The 15,062-nt window shown below is 48.1% G+C and overlaps 1 protein-coding gene across 1 annotated transcript; it reads right to left on the reverse strand.

The window, feature by feature from the left end:
• Positions 1–7,885: 7,885 nt before the first annotated feature.
• Positions 7,886–14,730, reverse strand: asb13a.2 (ankyrin repeat and SOCS box containing 13a, tandem duplicate 2). The gene is made up of 6 exons (XM_061714245.1): positions 14,596–14,730; positions 11,906–12,093; positions 11,571–11,727; positions 11,351–11,485; positions 10,083–10,274; positions 7,886–9,145 (listed from the first exon to the last, which is right to left on the reverse strand). Exons 1-6 carry the CDS (start codon positions 14,645–14,647, stop codon positions 9,018–9,020), a joined length of 852 nt encoding a protein of 283 aa, XP_061570229.1. The 5' UTR covers positions 14,648–14,730; the 3' UTR covers positions 7,886–9,017.
• Between the last annotated feature and the right edge of the window lie 332 nt (positions 14,731–15,062).

Genomic DNA, 15,062 nt, shown 5'->3' on the forward strand with positions numbered 1-15,062 from the left:
TCTCTGAGTGATGGATATTCCTTCCTCGTGTGCCGTTTTTCTCATTCCTCATGTACACTTTTTATACTCTTTCCAACTCAACATGTTTCCAAGTGGTTATTTTAGGAGCCGTGGGTATCGGACTCAGACATTTAACCGGCCTCCAGGGAACGCTCAGCCAAGTCTGGGCTGCAACATTAACAGGCTCAGCTTTCCTGACTGGGACCATCTCTTCCAGCCAGTACTGGAGTTGTAAAAAACAATCAGGGGGGATGGTGGATTTGATCATATGGGGACAGATAATTTGTGCTGATTACAAATAATATAATATATTACAAATAATAGCAGTGACCAAAACAGCTGCAGAAATACTGCAGGAATGACATAGCAGCAGTTAAATGCAGCCTTCTGTAAGCTTTAAATATCCACTGGGCTTACATCAAATACATCAAAACACAACAATAAAAAACACTTTTCTGAACTTATCAATATGACTCTGTCCTTCACAGGATAAGTAACATGGATCACTGCAAAAACTCACAATCTTAACAAGAATATTTGTCTTATTTCTAGTTAAAATGTCTCATTTTAGTAAAAAATTCTCATTACACTTAAAACAAGACTCATCACTGGAAAAAACAACAATTTTCACCTGTTTCAAGTAGATTTTCACTTGAAATAAGTAGAAAAATCTGCCAGTGGAACAAGATTTTTTGCTTGTAATGAGAAGATAAATCTTGTCCCACTGGCAGATTTTTCTACTTATTTCAAGTGAAAGTTTACTTGAAACAGGTGAAAATTGTCAAATAAGTTATTTTTCTGGTGTTATTTTTCTGGTGATGACTCTAAATGTTGAAATAGCAGTAAAACCACATTCATTGATGAAATGACATAAGGGATGGAAAGGAGGGATGGCAGTTTTACAGGGGGGATGATTTGGACCGTTTTTATTTCAGGGGGGGATGATTTGGACCGTTTTTATTTCAGGGGGGATGCCATCCCCTCTCATCCCCCCTCATCCCCCTCAACTCCAGTTCTGCTTCCAGCGGGACAGAGAGTTCAGCTATTTAGTAAGCTTTACCCGTACATTTCCAGGAGTTTACGTTCTGAACAGTGGGGCATGTTTATGGGCTGCAGCGCCGAGGCCGGCATCGTGCACAGCATCGTGCACAGCCCTGCACGTTCAGGCCCAGAGCCAGCTAAGGAAAATGAAGTGAGGGACTTGGACGGCAGCCACAAATACTCAGTACCCAGGGGGCCAAGCAGAAAAACAGACATGGAGCGTTGTAAAAGGTTTGACACCAGAAATGATATCTAGGACCTTCAAGGATCACAACCTGGGTGGACAACCCGGTCAACTAGCTGCTGGAAAGCTACAGGGGGCCAGGGGGAACTGCTTTTCCATTATCCATAGACCATCCAAATTCTGTACACAAGGGAATCTTTGGCTTGGATATGTGTGCACTCTTGTCAATGAGTGTTGCTAGAGCAGCCCTTTTCAGGTGCAGGAGAAATGCTTCTTCTGTTGGGGGTAGTAGCTTTAAGAGTGTTGATCTGTTGTTCAGGAACTTGTATGCTCTCAGCTTGCCCAGATCTGAATCCTCAAAATGATCGGCTGTGGCTGTATACACAGCTATGGTGAGGTCCCGTGCCTGATTAAGGACGTCATCTGTTATGGCATCGGTTGGGTTCTCACCAAATTCTTCCAGTGCCGGTATGTCCAGAATCATGCTTCTCTTAAACCACGCCTTCTTTCCACTGAAATATGGGTAACTAGTTGTATCTCTGCCACTCAGACTGTGGACAAAGGGCATTGCACAACACTGTGAAGGTCCCAGTGCCACAACCATTTTATGGATGGGCAAGTATGCATTTTGGGCTGTTCTCACCCACAGCTCTGCTAGATCACTAAGATGCGTTGCACCTTAGTACAGGCACATGACAATGATGTCAGTGTCATTTGCATGTATGACAACTCTGTCAACTCCTTCATTCTGGACACTGTAGAGGGTGTGGACTATGATCCTGGTGTCAGCCTCCTGCTGTGTAGACTCCAGAGCAGGAACATGTATAACAGACCCTCCTGTCAGCACTACACTCTTGGTGTCTTCTTTGAAACCACCACCCAGGTAGAGATGAGTTGGGCCAAGAACAGGTTCCAGTTGCTCATTCTCAGACCATTTGTCACAGAAGAAGCTCAGAAGATTTGCTTTGTTAGCTGAGACTTCAAAAAACTCCTTTGGGTCTGGAGCTGTGAACTGCTCACTGACTTCATACACTTTGGCTGGTTTTGATCGGGCATATCTCTTTTCCTGCTCAGCTGATTTAAGGCTGGGTTCACTGTACCTGTCACAACAGAAGTGTATGATCTGAGTGGGAAGGTAACTGGGTTGGACATCTCTGTGAATCAGCACAAATGCTGCCTTACCTCACTGCAGCAGGCCACTATAAATATGGACAGCAATCTTTGCCTTTGTATTTGGTTGAGATGAAGAAACTACCTGAAACAGCTCCAGAGGTACATGAAGCGCTGATGGCAGGTGCATTTGTTGGGAGGAGAGCAGATGGCAGTCATAATGGGGTCTCCCCTGACATGCTTCTGGAGCAGACATATAATGCAGATGCCAAGGAGGCAAGCGGTTTAGATGGCATTACACTCAACCCTGCTGCCCGGATGAAATGGCTTTACACAAAACCACTCACTGCAGCTATCTCTGCAGAGCTCAAGTCTATGTTGCACCTCCATTCCTCCAAACCACACCATGAATCTGGTTGGAGTCGTGTCACCAGGGATGCTGAGATGGTAGTCAAGGTCATGGCAGCAGTAGAGACCAACCCATTCACAACAGCCACACCATGCCTGATCAACATATCAACTGGACAATGTGCAGATTCCACAGTCAAGGACAACCTGACAAATGTGAAAGCACTTGGTTTGAGGGCTCTGTCAGAGCCCTCAGTGACCAGTGATCAGAAGAAGACAAGTATTGTGAAGCTTAACACCTTCCACACACAAAACACAAAATCCAAGAAGTCTGGGGGTAAAACATTTGCATCTGGCAAGAGCAATGAAGTTACTGCCCTTCTGCGCATGACACAGATCATTGCCAGTGGCGGAGAGCTTAACATTGTGGACTTCATCGGCAACCACGAGTGCAGTGACTTTCCCCCATCCCTCTTCCAGGAGGATGGCAGTATGAGAACTGATACCAAGGCAAGCCTAGTAAAGATTCTGAAAGAGGAGACCAAAGTGAACAGCATCCCTAATCTGCTTCAAGATGGCAAAAAGACAGCACTAGTAGTTGATGCTATGTGTGCCATAAGACACTGGTCTTTTCAAAAAGGTGAACTATTTGGAACTATTGCTGAGCGATACAAAAACTTGCTGCTGAATGATGTGCCTGCTGGCACTCAGATCATACACTTCTGTTGTGACAGGTACAGTGGACCCAGCCTTAAATCAGCTGAGCAGGAAAAGAGATATGCCCGATCAAAACCAGCCAAAGTGTATGAAGTCAGTGAGCAGTTCACAGCTCCAGACCCAAAGGAGTTTTTTGAAGTCTCAGCTAACAAAGCAAATCTTCTGAGCTTCTTCTGTGACAAATGGTCTGAGAATGAGCAACTGGAACCTGTTCTTGGCCCAACTCATCTCTACCTGGGTGGTGGTTTCAAAGAAGACACCAAGAGTGTAGTGCTGACAGGAGGGTCTGTTATACATGTTCCTGCTCTGGAGTCTACACAGCAGGAGGCTGACACCAGGATCATACTCCACACCCTCTACAGTGTCCAGAATGAAGGAGTTGACAGAGTTGTCATACATGCAAATGACACTGACATCATTGTCATGTGCCTGTACTATGGTGCAACGCATCTTAGTGATCTAGCAGAGCTGTGGGTGAGAACAGCCCAAAATGCATACTTGCCTATCCATAAAATGGTTGTGGCACTGGGACCTTCACAGTGTTGTGCAATGCCCTTTGTCCACAGTCTGAGTGGCAGAGATACAACTAGTTACCCATATTTCAGTGGAAAGAAGGCGTGGTTTAAGAGAAGCATGATTCTGGACATACCGGCACTGGAAGAATTTGGTGAGAACCCAACCGATGCCATAACAGATGACGTCCTTAATCAGGCACGGGACCTCACCATAGCTGTGTATACAGCCACAGCCGATCATTTTGAGGATTCAGATCTGGGCAAGCTGAGAGCATACAAGTTCCTGAACAACAGATCAACACTCTTAAAGCTACTACCCCCAACAGAAGAAGCATTTCTCCTGCACCTGAAAAGGGCTGCGCTAGCAACACTCATTGACAAGAGTGCACACATATCCAAGCTAAAAATTCCCTTGTGCACAGAATTTGGATGGTCTATGGATAATGGAAAAGCAGTTCCCATCTCTTCTCCAAAGCCAGCCTGGCCTGTGTCAATGAACAAGACAATCTCATGTGGATGTGTCAAAGGTTGCCAGAAGAACTGTTCCTGTGCAAAGAAGGGAGTTCCATGCTACATAGGGTGCCGTTGCCAGGGACTGACAACCAGATGCAACAGATTAAACACAGTCACATTGGAGTTCAGTGGCAGCAGCAGTGAATCAGAAAACTAGACACTGATACTAAAACCTGTTATACCTGCTGTAATTTGGAGATGTATTATGTCAGGTTACTTTTTTTTCTTTTCTTTTTTTTAAAATCAATCTAGTTCTGGCCACGAAAATGGCTATTTTGTATTCAATTTATGAAAATCCAAATGAAAATAAATGTTTTGCTGACAGGTATCTTGTTTCTTATTATCATCAATATCTAAGTATCAATATAGGATGTTATTCAAATGATAGAAGAAGAAATAGCACTTGACCTCATCTCGTGGAACACTGACTGGAAATTCAGTTTCAGTACAATTCTCGATTTGGGATATAGAGCAGACATTTGGCCACAGCTAGTGCAGCCTTCGAGATAGAAAGGCCATCTTCGACTCCAATTAAAGCTTATGAATTAAGGAAGTTTTCTATATACATGGTAGGCATAGATATTCTCCATAAAGTACTGAAAAATATAGATTTTCATGAGAATTTGTTAGGCGAGCAGTACTTTTTTTTGTCTTTTTTGGGATGTTGAGAGTGATATCTCAAAATAGAGTTGCAGCAAGGCCCAGAATATTATTTTCCTGTCTTCTCCTATGTGTCAACATACTCTCTGCCAAATTTTATAGTTCTATGATTATTAATGCCATTGTAGTACCTAAATATCTGCAGATACATAATTTCGCCTGGAAAATGTCCCAAAAAGAGGGTTTTTGGCCCCCTGTAGCTTTCCAGCAGCTAGTTGACCGGGTTGTCCACCCAGGTTGTGATCCTTGAAGGTCCTAGATATCATTTCTGGTGTCAAACCTTTTACAACGCTCCATGTCTGTTTTCCCCAAAAATTGGGTTTTGCCCCCTGGGTACAGTGTAGAACCGTGAGCTACTACCGCTGGGCCTGGACCTCATCACAGAGACAAGAAATCATTGTGCAAAAAAGCAACAGTACAATGAATTGAAAGGGTCTAAGAAGTGCAAAGCACTCTGCAGAGATTTGATGTTTTGTTTTTGTTCTCGACATTTTGACTTTTTTCTTGAAGTGCACAATAAAAAAAAATCTTCCCCTCTCAAATATTTTTTCTCCTGCATAGCTCTGATACTTTTCCGTCAGCTGTCCCGTAAAATTCAGATTCCAATTTAACATTTTATTACTTGCGTATAAAGCCCAAAACGGCTTAGCTCTACAATATTTGCAAGACCTGATAGTGCCTTATGTTCCTGGCAGAGCTCTCCGTTCTCAGAGTGCAGGTTTACTCGTAGTTCCTAGAGTATCCAAATGTAGATTTGGAGGGCGGGCGTTCTGCTATCAGGCGCCACTACTATGGAACCAACTTCCAATCTGGGTTAAGGAGGCTGACACCACCTCCACCTTTAAAACTAAACTTAAAACATTTCTGTTTAGTAAAGCCTATAGTTAGTGTTTAGTAAACCTCTAGCTGGTGTTGGTAAATCTCTAGGTAGTGTAAACTCTAGTGTGTTAGAGTCAGTAGTCATAGTTGCAGCTATAGAACAAGACTATAATAGTTAGTCTCAAATATAGCTTGGTGGTAGATATGCTGCTAAAGGCTTATGCTGCAGGGGGGCACCGACATGACCCGCTGGGCGGTGCCTCTCACCCTTCTTCTCCTCTCCTTTTCCCTGCCTCTCTTCTCCATTTCCATGTTTGTTGATTATAAGTATCTCATAGCTATCATTTTTGTCCATTGCTCCTGTAGTTTCTTGTGCCGTCCCCCTTTTCTCCTCTTTTTTATCTTTTGTCCATGTTGCAGCATCCTCTGCTGGTGGTGAAGAGCATCTCTGAATGCACAACACCGGAACCTGCAGCGTGGGAGTGAGGGGGGCAGGGTAACGGCCCCTTTTGGGCGGGGAGAAGGTTCGTCCCTCAAGACTCCTCTCCCTGGCCCTGCCCCTTCTCAACCTTTCCCTGACCCTGCACCTAACCTGGGGCTTGCTGATTGGGCCAGAGCTTCGGGAGCTGCGTGCTGGCCTGCGGTCCCCACCCCTGGTCATGCCGTTGCTGCTTCCACCTGCCTGCTGTCCCCACCCCCGGTCATCCCGCTGCTGCTTCCACCTGCCTGCGGTCCCCACCCCCTCTGGTCATCCCGTTGCTGCTTCCACCTGCCTGCTGTGCTGTTAACGTCCCCGACTCCCCCAGTCTGGCCTTCGGCAGGAGGGTCCCCCCTTATGATCCAGGTCCTGGTCCAGGTTTCTTCCTAAAGGGGAGTTTTTCTTGCCACTGTTTGGCTTAAGGTTTTTCTCCCACTAGGGGAGTTTTTACCTGCCATTGTTTATGTAATAATTGCTCTGGGGTTTATGTTCATGTTCTGGATCTCTGGAAAGCGTCTAGAGACAACTTTTGTTGTATTAGACGCTATATAAATAAAATTGAATTGAATTCAGCCATTGTTGTGGTGATAAAGTCGGCTGCAACGCCGGCTAGCTTGCTGGCTAAAAGCAGCTCGATCTGTCTGAACCAGAGCCATCAATTACGTCCCGAGGCTCCTGCAACTTGTTTCAAAAGTTATAACAAATAACATTTATATTTATACCATTTCTCATATAATCTTTTAGAATATGTTTATGTGAAACATGTATAAAGTTGGCTGGGAGGGCCAGTGCCAGCCAGGCCCATTACTGGCTATGCGCCTGGAACCCGCAGTCGGCAGAGAACCACCAATCAATCTAAAGCAGCAGGACTTCACAAACACACGCTGCTCCTTCTGGCCTCTGGTGAATATGCTGCCCCTTCGGTCGTCTCTACATTTAACGGAGCCAGAGCTATAAATAGCAGCCGTCTGGAGATCATCCTGACACCAACACCACTTGGCTCAGACGGTTCCTCTCCTCGGGGATCAGGGCCTGCAGGCCGAGCGTGCAGCGCTTTCAGCTCAGACTCTCAGCTCATACTTTCAGCGCTACTAAGTCTTGAGAGTGTCGTGACTTGCTTATAGATTCCCGGCAAAGCCAGGATTTGATCCAGGAACCTCAAACTGACAAAACATGAATAAAGTCCTCTCTGCTGCCAAACTCTGCATCCTCCTGTTCCTCTTCTCCCCGAGGCTCTTACCGATCTGAAACACCCCCCTCGTCCCAGAACCAGGGCGGGACGCCGTGTACAGATCAGATGTGACTCAGAAGCAGAATGCAATGACTGGAAATCTCAAATGATGAACGTTCCAGGAACACGGTCCGAGGCTGGAAAACCCGACCTATGGGCTGCTTTCTTCCAGTTCCCAACTGGAAATCCCAACATCCCATTTGTTATCACATACAGGAAAATTTGAATATTGTGATAAAGTTCTTTATTTTCTGTAATGCAAAAATGTCATACATTCTGGATTCATTACAAATCAACTGAAATATTGCAAGCCTTTTATTATTTTAATATTGCTAATTATGGTTTACAGTTTAAGATTAAGATTCCCAGAATATTCTAATTTTTTGAGATAGGATATTTGAGTTTTCTTAAACTCAAGGAAGGAAGGAAGGAAGGAAGGAAGGAAGGAAGGAAGGAAAGAGGAAGGGAGAAGGGAGAAGGAAGGAGAGAGCAGGAGGAAAGAAGGAACAGTAGAATTAGGTCATTTTGACCCGAAGACAGTACAAGGGTTGTGAAGTCCATGAAGAATGGACAGAATTGATCTGATTCGTTAAATGTTATTAAATTGAGAATCATGTTTTTGGTTATTGGAGAGGTTGAGTGAATTCATGATTTATTTGTCAAGATAATCTAATTTGTTCTTTCTTTATTTAGAACCATCATCCTGAAAACTTCACAGAATCAACATTCACCTTGTGAATTTAAATACATTGGATGCTTGATTGATTGATTGCAATCCTGTTTTGTGGCTCCGGTCAGAACATTCATTCACTACAATCTGTGGTACAAATTGTCTCATTAAAAGGAGACTTTAGTGAAAGTGTTTGCTCTAAATGTTACTATGATTCTTTTATTATTTACAGTGTTTCTGTTCAGAAGTGTCTGGGTGGCGTGACAGCTGATGTGGCTCAGTCTGACAGAAAGGAGACTGCTGAGTCTCAGGAACAGAAGAGCAGGTGGGGCCGCCGGGGCCGGGTTCCCAGGGGCCCGCCGGTGCCGGGTTCCCAGGGGCCCGCCGGGGCCGGGTTCCCAGGGGCCCGCCGGGGCCCGGTTCCCAGGGGCCGGGTACCCAGGGGCCCGGTTCCCAGGGGCCGGGTACCCAGGGGCCCGCCGCGGCCGGGTTCCCGGGGGCTCGCCGGTGCCGGGTTCCCGGGGGCCCGCCGGTGCCGGGTTCCAAGGGGCCCGCCGCGGCCGGGTTCCCAGGGGCCCGCCGGTGTCGGGTTCCCAGAGGCCCGCCGGGGCCGGGTTCCCGTTTGTGCCGGGTTCCCAGGGGCCCGCCGGTGCCGGGTTCCCAGCAGCCCTGGGAACCGGTCCGAGCCGCCTGGTGTCCCCTGTGGTCCCCTTGTCGTCGTGGCGACGGCCTCACTGGTAGCGCAGGTAGCTCTGGATGAGTGTGGGCGTGTCCAGCTGGCCGATGGCCCGGGGGGCCCGGGTTCCCAGCGTCCTCCTCACCGCCAACCTGCTGAGCTGCTGCAGGTTCAGGGGGGCCGCTGGGGACGGGGAGGGAGGGGACAACCGTCAGAGAACTGTCAACACACCCATCAGAAAACCAAACAACCGTCAGACAATCGTTAGTTAACCGTCAGACAACCGTTAGTCAACCGTTAGTCAACCGCCAGACGACCGTCAGACGACCGCCAGACGACCGCCAGACGACCACCAGACGACCGCCAGACGACCGCCAGACGACCGCCAGACGACCGTCAGTCGACCGCCAGACGACCGCCAGACGACCGCCAGACGACCGCCAGACGACCGCCAGACGACCGCCAGACGACCGCCAGACGACCGCCAGACGACCGCCAGACGACCGCCAGACGACCGCCAGACGACCGTCAGACGACCGCCAGACGACCGCCAGACGACCGCCAGACGACCGTCAGTCGGCCGTCAGTCGGCCGTCAGACGACCGTCAGACGACCGCCAGACGACCGCCAGACGACCGCCAGACGACCGTCAGAAGACCGTCAGACGACCGTCAGACGACCGTCAGACGACCGCCAGACGACCGCCAGACGACCGTCAGACGACCGCCAGACGACCGTCAGACGACCGCCAGACGACCGCCAGACGACCGTCAGACGACCGTCAGACGACCGCCAGACGACCGTCAGACGACCGTCAGACGACCGTCAGACGACCGTCAGACGACCGTCAGACGACCGCCAGACGACCGCCAGACGACCGTCAGACGACCGTCAGACGACCGCCAGACGACCGTCAGACGACCGTCAGACGACCGCCAGACGACCGTCAGACGACCGTCAGACGACCGTCAGACGACCGCCAGACGACCGTCAGACGACCGTCAGACGACCGCCAGACGACCGTCAGACGACCGTCAGACGGCCCTGCCTGCAGCAGCAGCAGGTGCCCCCCCCCCATGCCTGCAGCAGACTCCCCCCCCCCCCACCAGCACCAGCGTACCCTGGTACTCCTGCAGACAGGCGGCGGAGGCGGAGCCGGGCCGGCTGCAGTCCAGCGGTGTGCGGTTGTGCTTGTCCCGGGCGTAGAGGTCGGCCCCCGCCTCCACCAGCAGCTGGATCATGGCCGTGCTGCTGCTCTTGGCGGCGTGGTGCAGCGGCGTCTCGTGCAGCCTGGCGGCGTTCACTTTAGCACCTTAGAGGAAACAGGTCAGAGTCACGTCCTGCCCTGGGGCTCGTCCCCATAGACCAAGGGTAGGCAACCCTGGTCCTCGAATGCCACTGTCCTGTATGTCTTAGATGCTACCCTGCCTTAACACACCTGATTCTAATTACGGTAATCATCGTCATCAGCTTGTCATCCAGGGCTGCACAATTCTGTTGATGACACAGGTACTTTTATCACGGTGTGCTGAAGCAGGGTAGCATCTAAAACATGCAGGACAGTGGCACTCGAGGACCAGGGTTGCCTACCCCTGCCATAGACGTATAAACGTAAACGCCGCATCGAGTGTTCTTGCCCGCTGCTGCGATACGTCAACGTTGCCGCCATATTGGATGTTCAAGACTGCGCTGTAAACTAATACAAGTGAATGGACTTATTTTCATAAAGCGCCTTTCTACAAAGAAATGTACGTTTTACGTCTCATTTATTCATTCACACACGCACTAATATACTTGGGAAACAGTTAGGCACCAAATATAATATATTTAATTTTCTCAGATGGCAAAAATAAGAACTTTATTGATCCCACATAGGAGTAATTCATGTTATATCAGCTATATGAAAAACAATATATATCCCCCCTCACAAAAATAATAAAAATAGAGAAACATATTTGTTCATCAACAAAACAAATTAAACATTTAGAAATGGTTCAAAATGGTTCAAATATGTTATTTTGTTACTTGAAAAATGTAAAATGTGTTTTGTTGATGAGAAAATGTTTCTCTATTTTTCTTATTTTTGTGAGGGGGGATATATATTGTTTTTCGGCACTACCTTGTGAAAATTGAGAAAATTAAATATATTATATTTGGTGCCTAACTGTTTCCCAAGTATATTAGTGCGTGTTTGAATGAATAAATGAGACGTAAAACGTACATTTCTTTGTAGAAAGGCGCTTTATGAAAATAAGTCCATTCACTTGTATTAGTTTGCAGCGCAGACTTGAACATCCAATATGGCGGCGGCGTTGACGTATCGCAGCAGCTCCATGTGGCGTCTACATATACATGTCTCTGCTCGTCCCCCTGTCCTCCCCCTCTCACCTGCCGTGAGCAGAGCCCGGACACAGTCCGTGTGCTTGTGGCTGCAGGCCACGTGCAGCGGCGTCCCGTAGTAGAGGTCGTACGCCTCCAGACGCGCCCCCACGCCGATCAGCAGCTGCACGCACTCCGAGTTCCCTGCAACGACAAGGGGCCAGTCAGGGGGCCAGTCAGGGGGTTTCAGGGGGGCGGGAGGTCCCGCTGGTCCCGCTGCAGCACTTGCCTCCCATGCAGGCCTCGTGGAGAGGGGAGGCGGTGCGGGAGGTGAGGGCCGGGTTGGCCGTGGCCCCGCGCTCCAGCAGGAACTGCACACTCTCCAGGCTCCCGGCGGCGCTGGCCTCACACAGGGGGGTGGAGCCGTCCACGTTCCGGGCGTCCACCTAGTAGCACCCAGGGCACACAGAGAGACGCTCCGGGATCATTTGCAAATACATACTTTAAAAATCACACAATCAGTGCGTTTACGTGGGAAGTTGAATTCAAGGGTTAAACATGAAACCGTGCTTTATTTGGGCTAGCTCAGGCGTTAGCGGCATAGCCGCGGCGCGGCGGGCCGACCTGCGCTCCAGCGTCCAGCAGCAGCTTCACACACGGGGCCTGTCCTCGAGCACAGGCCTCGTGCAGCGGCGTGATGGAGTCCACCGCCACCATGTTGACCGACGCCCCGCCCTGGATGAGCTGCTGCAGCCGGGACGCCTGGCCCAGGGACGCAGCCTTGTGGACCTCCGTCCTCTCAGCCCAGCAGCCTGCAGGAAAACACACAGTCTGAGAGAGATCCTCCACACTCTCTATCTAGATCAGCGGTCGGAAACCAAAAATGTTTTAGAGCCATATTGAACCAAAAACACAAAAAACTAATATGTCTGGAGCCGCAAAAAATTAAAAATATAGTATAAGCCTTAGAATGAAGACAACACATGCTGCATGTTTCTATATTAGTTAGAACTGGGGGGAGATTTATTTTTTATTATGCACTTGGAGATAAAAGTCGAAATGTCAAGATAAAAGTTCAAATATTGAGAAAAAAGTCAGAATGTCGAGATTAATGTTGAAGTACAATCTCGAGAAAAAAGTCGAAATGTCAAGAAAAAAGTCGAAATGTTGAGATTAAAAAGGAAAAAGGAAGAAAAAAGAAAGAAAAAAAAGAAAAAAATAAGAAAAAAAGGAAAAAAAGAAGAAAAAAAGGAAAAAAAACTAAAAAAGAAGAAAAAAGGGAAAAAAAGTTTAAACATTTTTGAAAAATCTCCAGGAGCCACTAGGGCGGCGCTAAAGAGCTGCATGCGGCTCTAGAGCCGCGGGTTGCCGACCCCTGGACTAGAGTTATATTAGTCCCAGTATTCAAGCGTCTGTGTTTGGGGAGGTCTTGCTTATAGGGAAAAAACAGACTACCGGTATATAAAAGATTCTTTAAAAATCCTATAGAGGGAATGTGCATGACGTCCAGATGAGACTTCACAGCAGGTTACGCCCACTGAGTGTCAGAAAGACTGAGTGTCAGAAAGACTGAGTGTCAGAAAGACTGAGTGTCAGAAAGACTGAGTGTCAGAAAGACTGAGTGTCAGAAAGACTGAGTGTCAGAAAGACTGAGTGTCAGAAAGACTGAGTGTCAGAAAGACTGAGTGTCAGAAAGACTGAGTGTCAGAAAGACTGAGTGTCAGAAAGACTGAGGTTGTTTCCGAATTTGCATACTGTACTACAAGTATACACTGATTTGGCCAAAGTGTAGTAAGTAGTATGCTGTATGTGAACAGAAGGAAATCTGCAGTGTGCAAAAAATACCCAGATGTTGTACTGATTTGGAAAAAAATCCGCAGCATGCTTCAGACAGCCTACCTCGCCTACTATATCCCAGAATGCAATGCGGCCTCGGCCGGGCAGCGCTTTTTTCTTTCAGCGCTTTATTTGAAAAACATGGCCCGACTGGAATCAATCTGTCTGTCTGTCTGTCTGTCTGTCTGTCTATCTAGTAAAAACATGAAGCTTCACTTTATATTCAGACAAACTAACGTGACAGCTACGACTGTTAGATTTCATCTATTAAACCAACATTTATCTTCCTAAATGATTTATTTCAGCCAGCGGTGATGCTCCACAGAGCTGCAGGTTTCTCCCCGGGACGACGCCGTAGTTTGACCCGGCGATCGCGTCTGTTCTCCGGCCGTGAGCTGCTGCTGTTACCATGGTAACAGCTGCTGATGCGGCCGGACCGGCGGCTCTTTTGATCCCCGGAACATCGGATCAAATTTCTTAACAGGCGTTATTTGGAGAAACTTGCTACTAAACTAAACGGTTACTTTTACGCCTGAAAAGATGTTAAAACGTAATAAAGTGGCATATTAACAGCGCTACAGCTGGAATTACAATCCTGGTCCTCGTGGGTCCCTGTCCTGCATGTTTTAGATGTTACCCTGCTTCAGCACACCGTGATAAAAGTAAGTGTGTCATCAACAGAGCTGTGCAGACCTTGGTGACAAGCTAATGAGGACCTTTAATTAGAATCAGGTGTGTTGGTGCAGGGAAACATCTAAAACATGCAGGACAGGGAACACGAGGACCAGGATTGAGAAACACTCTAGTCTGCTTTTAAATCTCAGCTTTCGCTGACGTTTTGGTGCGAGATGCATTCTGGGATACACTGTAGCACACTGCTGTGTGAACGGTCTGCTGGAGCAGCGTTCTGAATCCTTCATTCAGTAGGCAGTATTCAGTGCATACTTTGCAGTATGTAGCATGTAGTGTGGTAGAGTCCGAATTCGGAAACGGCCTGAGTGTCAGAAAGACTGAGTGTCAGAAAGACTGAGTGTCAGAAAGACTGAGTGGCAGAAAGACTGAGTGGCAGAAAGACTGAGTGGTAGAAAAACAATCAAAAGCTTGTTTTTAAGACATTCAAGGCCTGTTTAAAACAGGTATTAGATCCATAATAGGTTCCCTTTAAAAGTCTAGCTCCGCCACTGGCCTTGTGTTTTCATAATGCATATTACTTTACTTTGTGCTGGCCCAGCTAAACACACACACACACACGCACGCGCACACGCACACACACACACACACGCACGCGCGCGCACACACACACACACACACACACACACACACACACACACACACACACACACACACACACACACACACACACACACACACACACACACACACACACACACACACACACACGGCCGGGGGGCTGCTGCACAGTGACGTCCCGGGTCCTGTCACGTGACGTGAACCGGGTCACGTGGTCCGTCACTCACCGATGTCTCCGTAGTCCGCTGGAGGGTTCTGGTTCTGGTTCTGGACCGCCATCCTCCTTCACTCCGACCACTCGACCTGCTGCTAAACAGACCTGTCCTCCGCGGCCATGACGCACCGCAGGAGTCACGTGACCGCCCCACACGCATGCTGGGACTTGGAGTCTTTAACTCAAACATACACCGGGTTGTGTCCCGAGTCCTGAGTTCTGAGATAAACGCTGCTGCTGAACGTCTGTGGAAACATCTGGAAACATCTGGAACATGAGTCTGGAGAAGAGACGTCCCCCTGAGACAGCTGGGACTGGAGAGGATCAGGGCCAGGCAGGAGAACAAATATTTGAGAGGGGAAGATTTGTTTTTATTCTGCACTTGTGCATTAATGTTGAAGTACAATTTCAAGAATAAAGTCGAAATTTCGCCTTTGTTCTCAACATTTCAACTTTATTCACGAAACTTTGACTTTTTTC

Source organism: Cololabis saira, chromosome 23 (assembly GCF_033807715.1).
Source record: "Cololabis saira isolate AMF1-May2022 chromosome 23, fColSai1.1, whole genome shotgun sequence".
Taxonomy (NCBI): Eukaryota; Metazoa; Chordata; class Actinopteri; order Beloniformes; family Belonidae; genus Cololabis; species Cololabis saira.

What these genes read in the sequence shown, in the direction of transcription:
- asb13a.2 (XM_061714245.1), bottom strand. Translation starts at nt 14,647, where the DNA reads ATGGCGGTCCAGAACCAGAACCAGAACCCTCCAGCGGACTACGGAGAC. An exon ending in CCGGGCTCTGCTCACGGCAG is followed by an intron (nt 10,275 to 11,350) that starts GTGAGAGGGGGA and finishes GTTTCCTCTAAG; the next exon opens with GTGCTAAAGTGAACGCCGCC. An exon ending in CTGTCTGCAGGAGTACCAGG is followed by an intron (nt 9,146 to 10,082) that starts GTACGCTGGTGC and finishes CCCCGTCCCCAG; the next exon opens with CGGCCCCCCTGAACCTGCAG.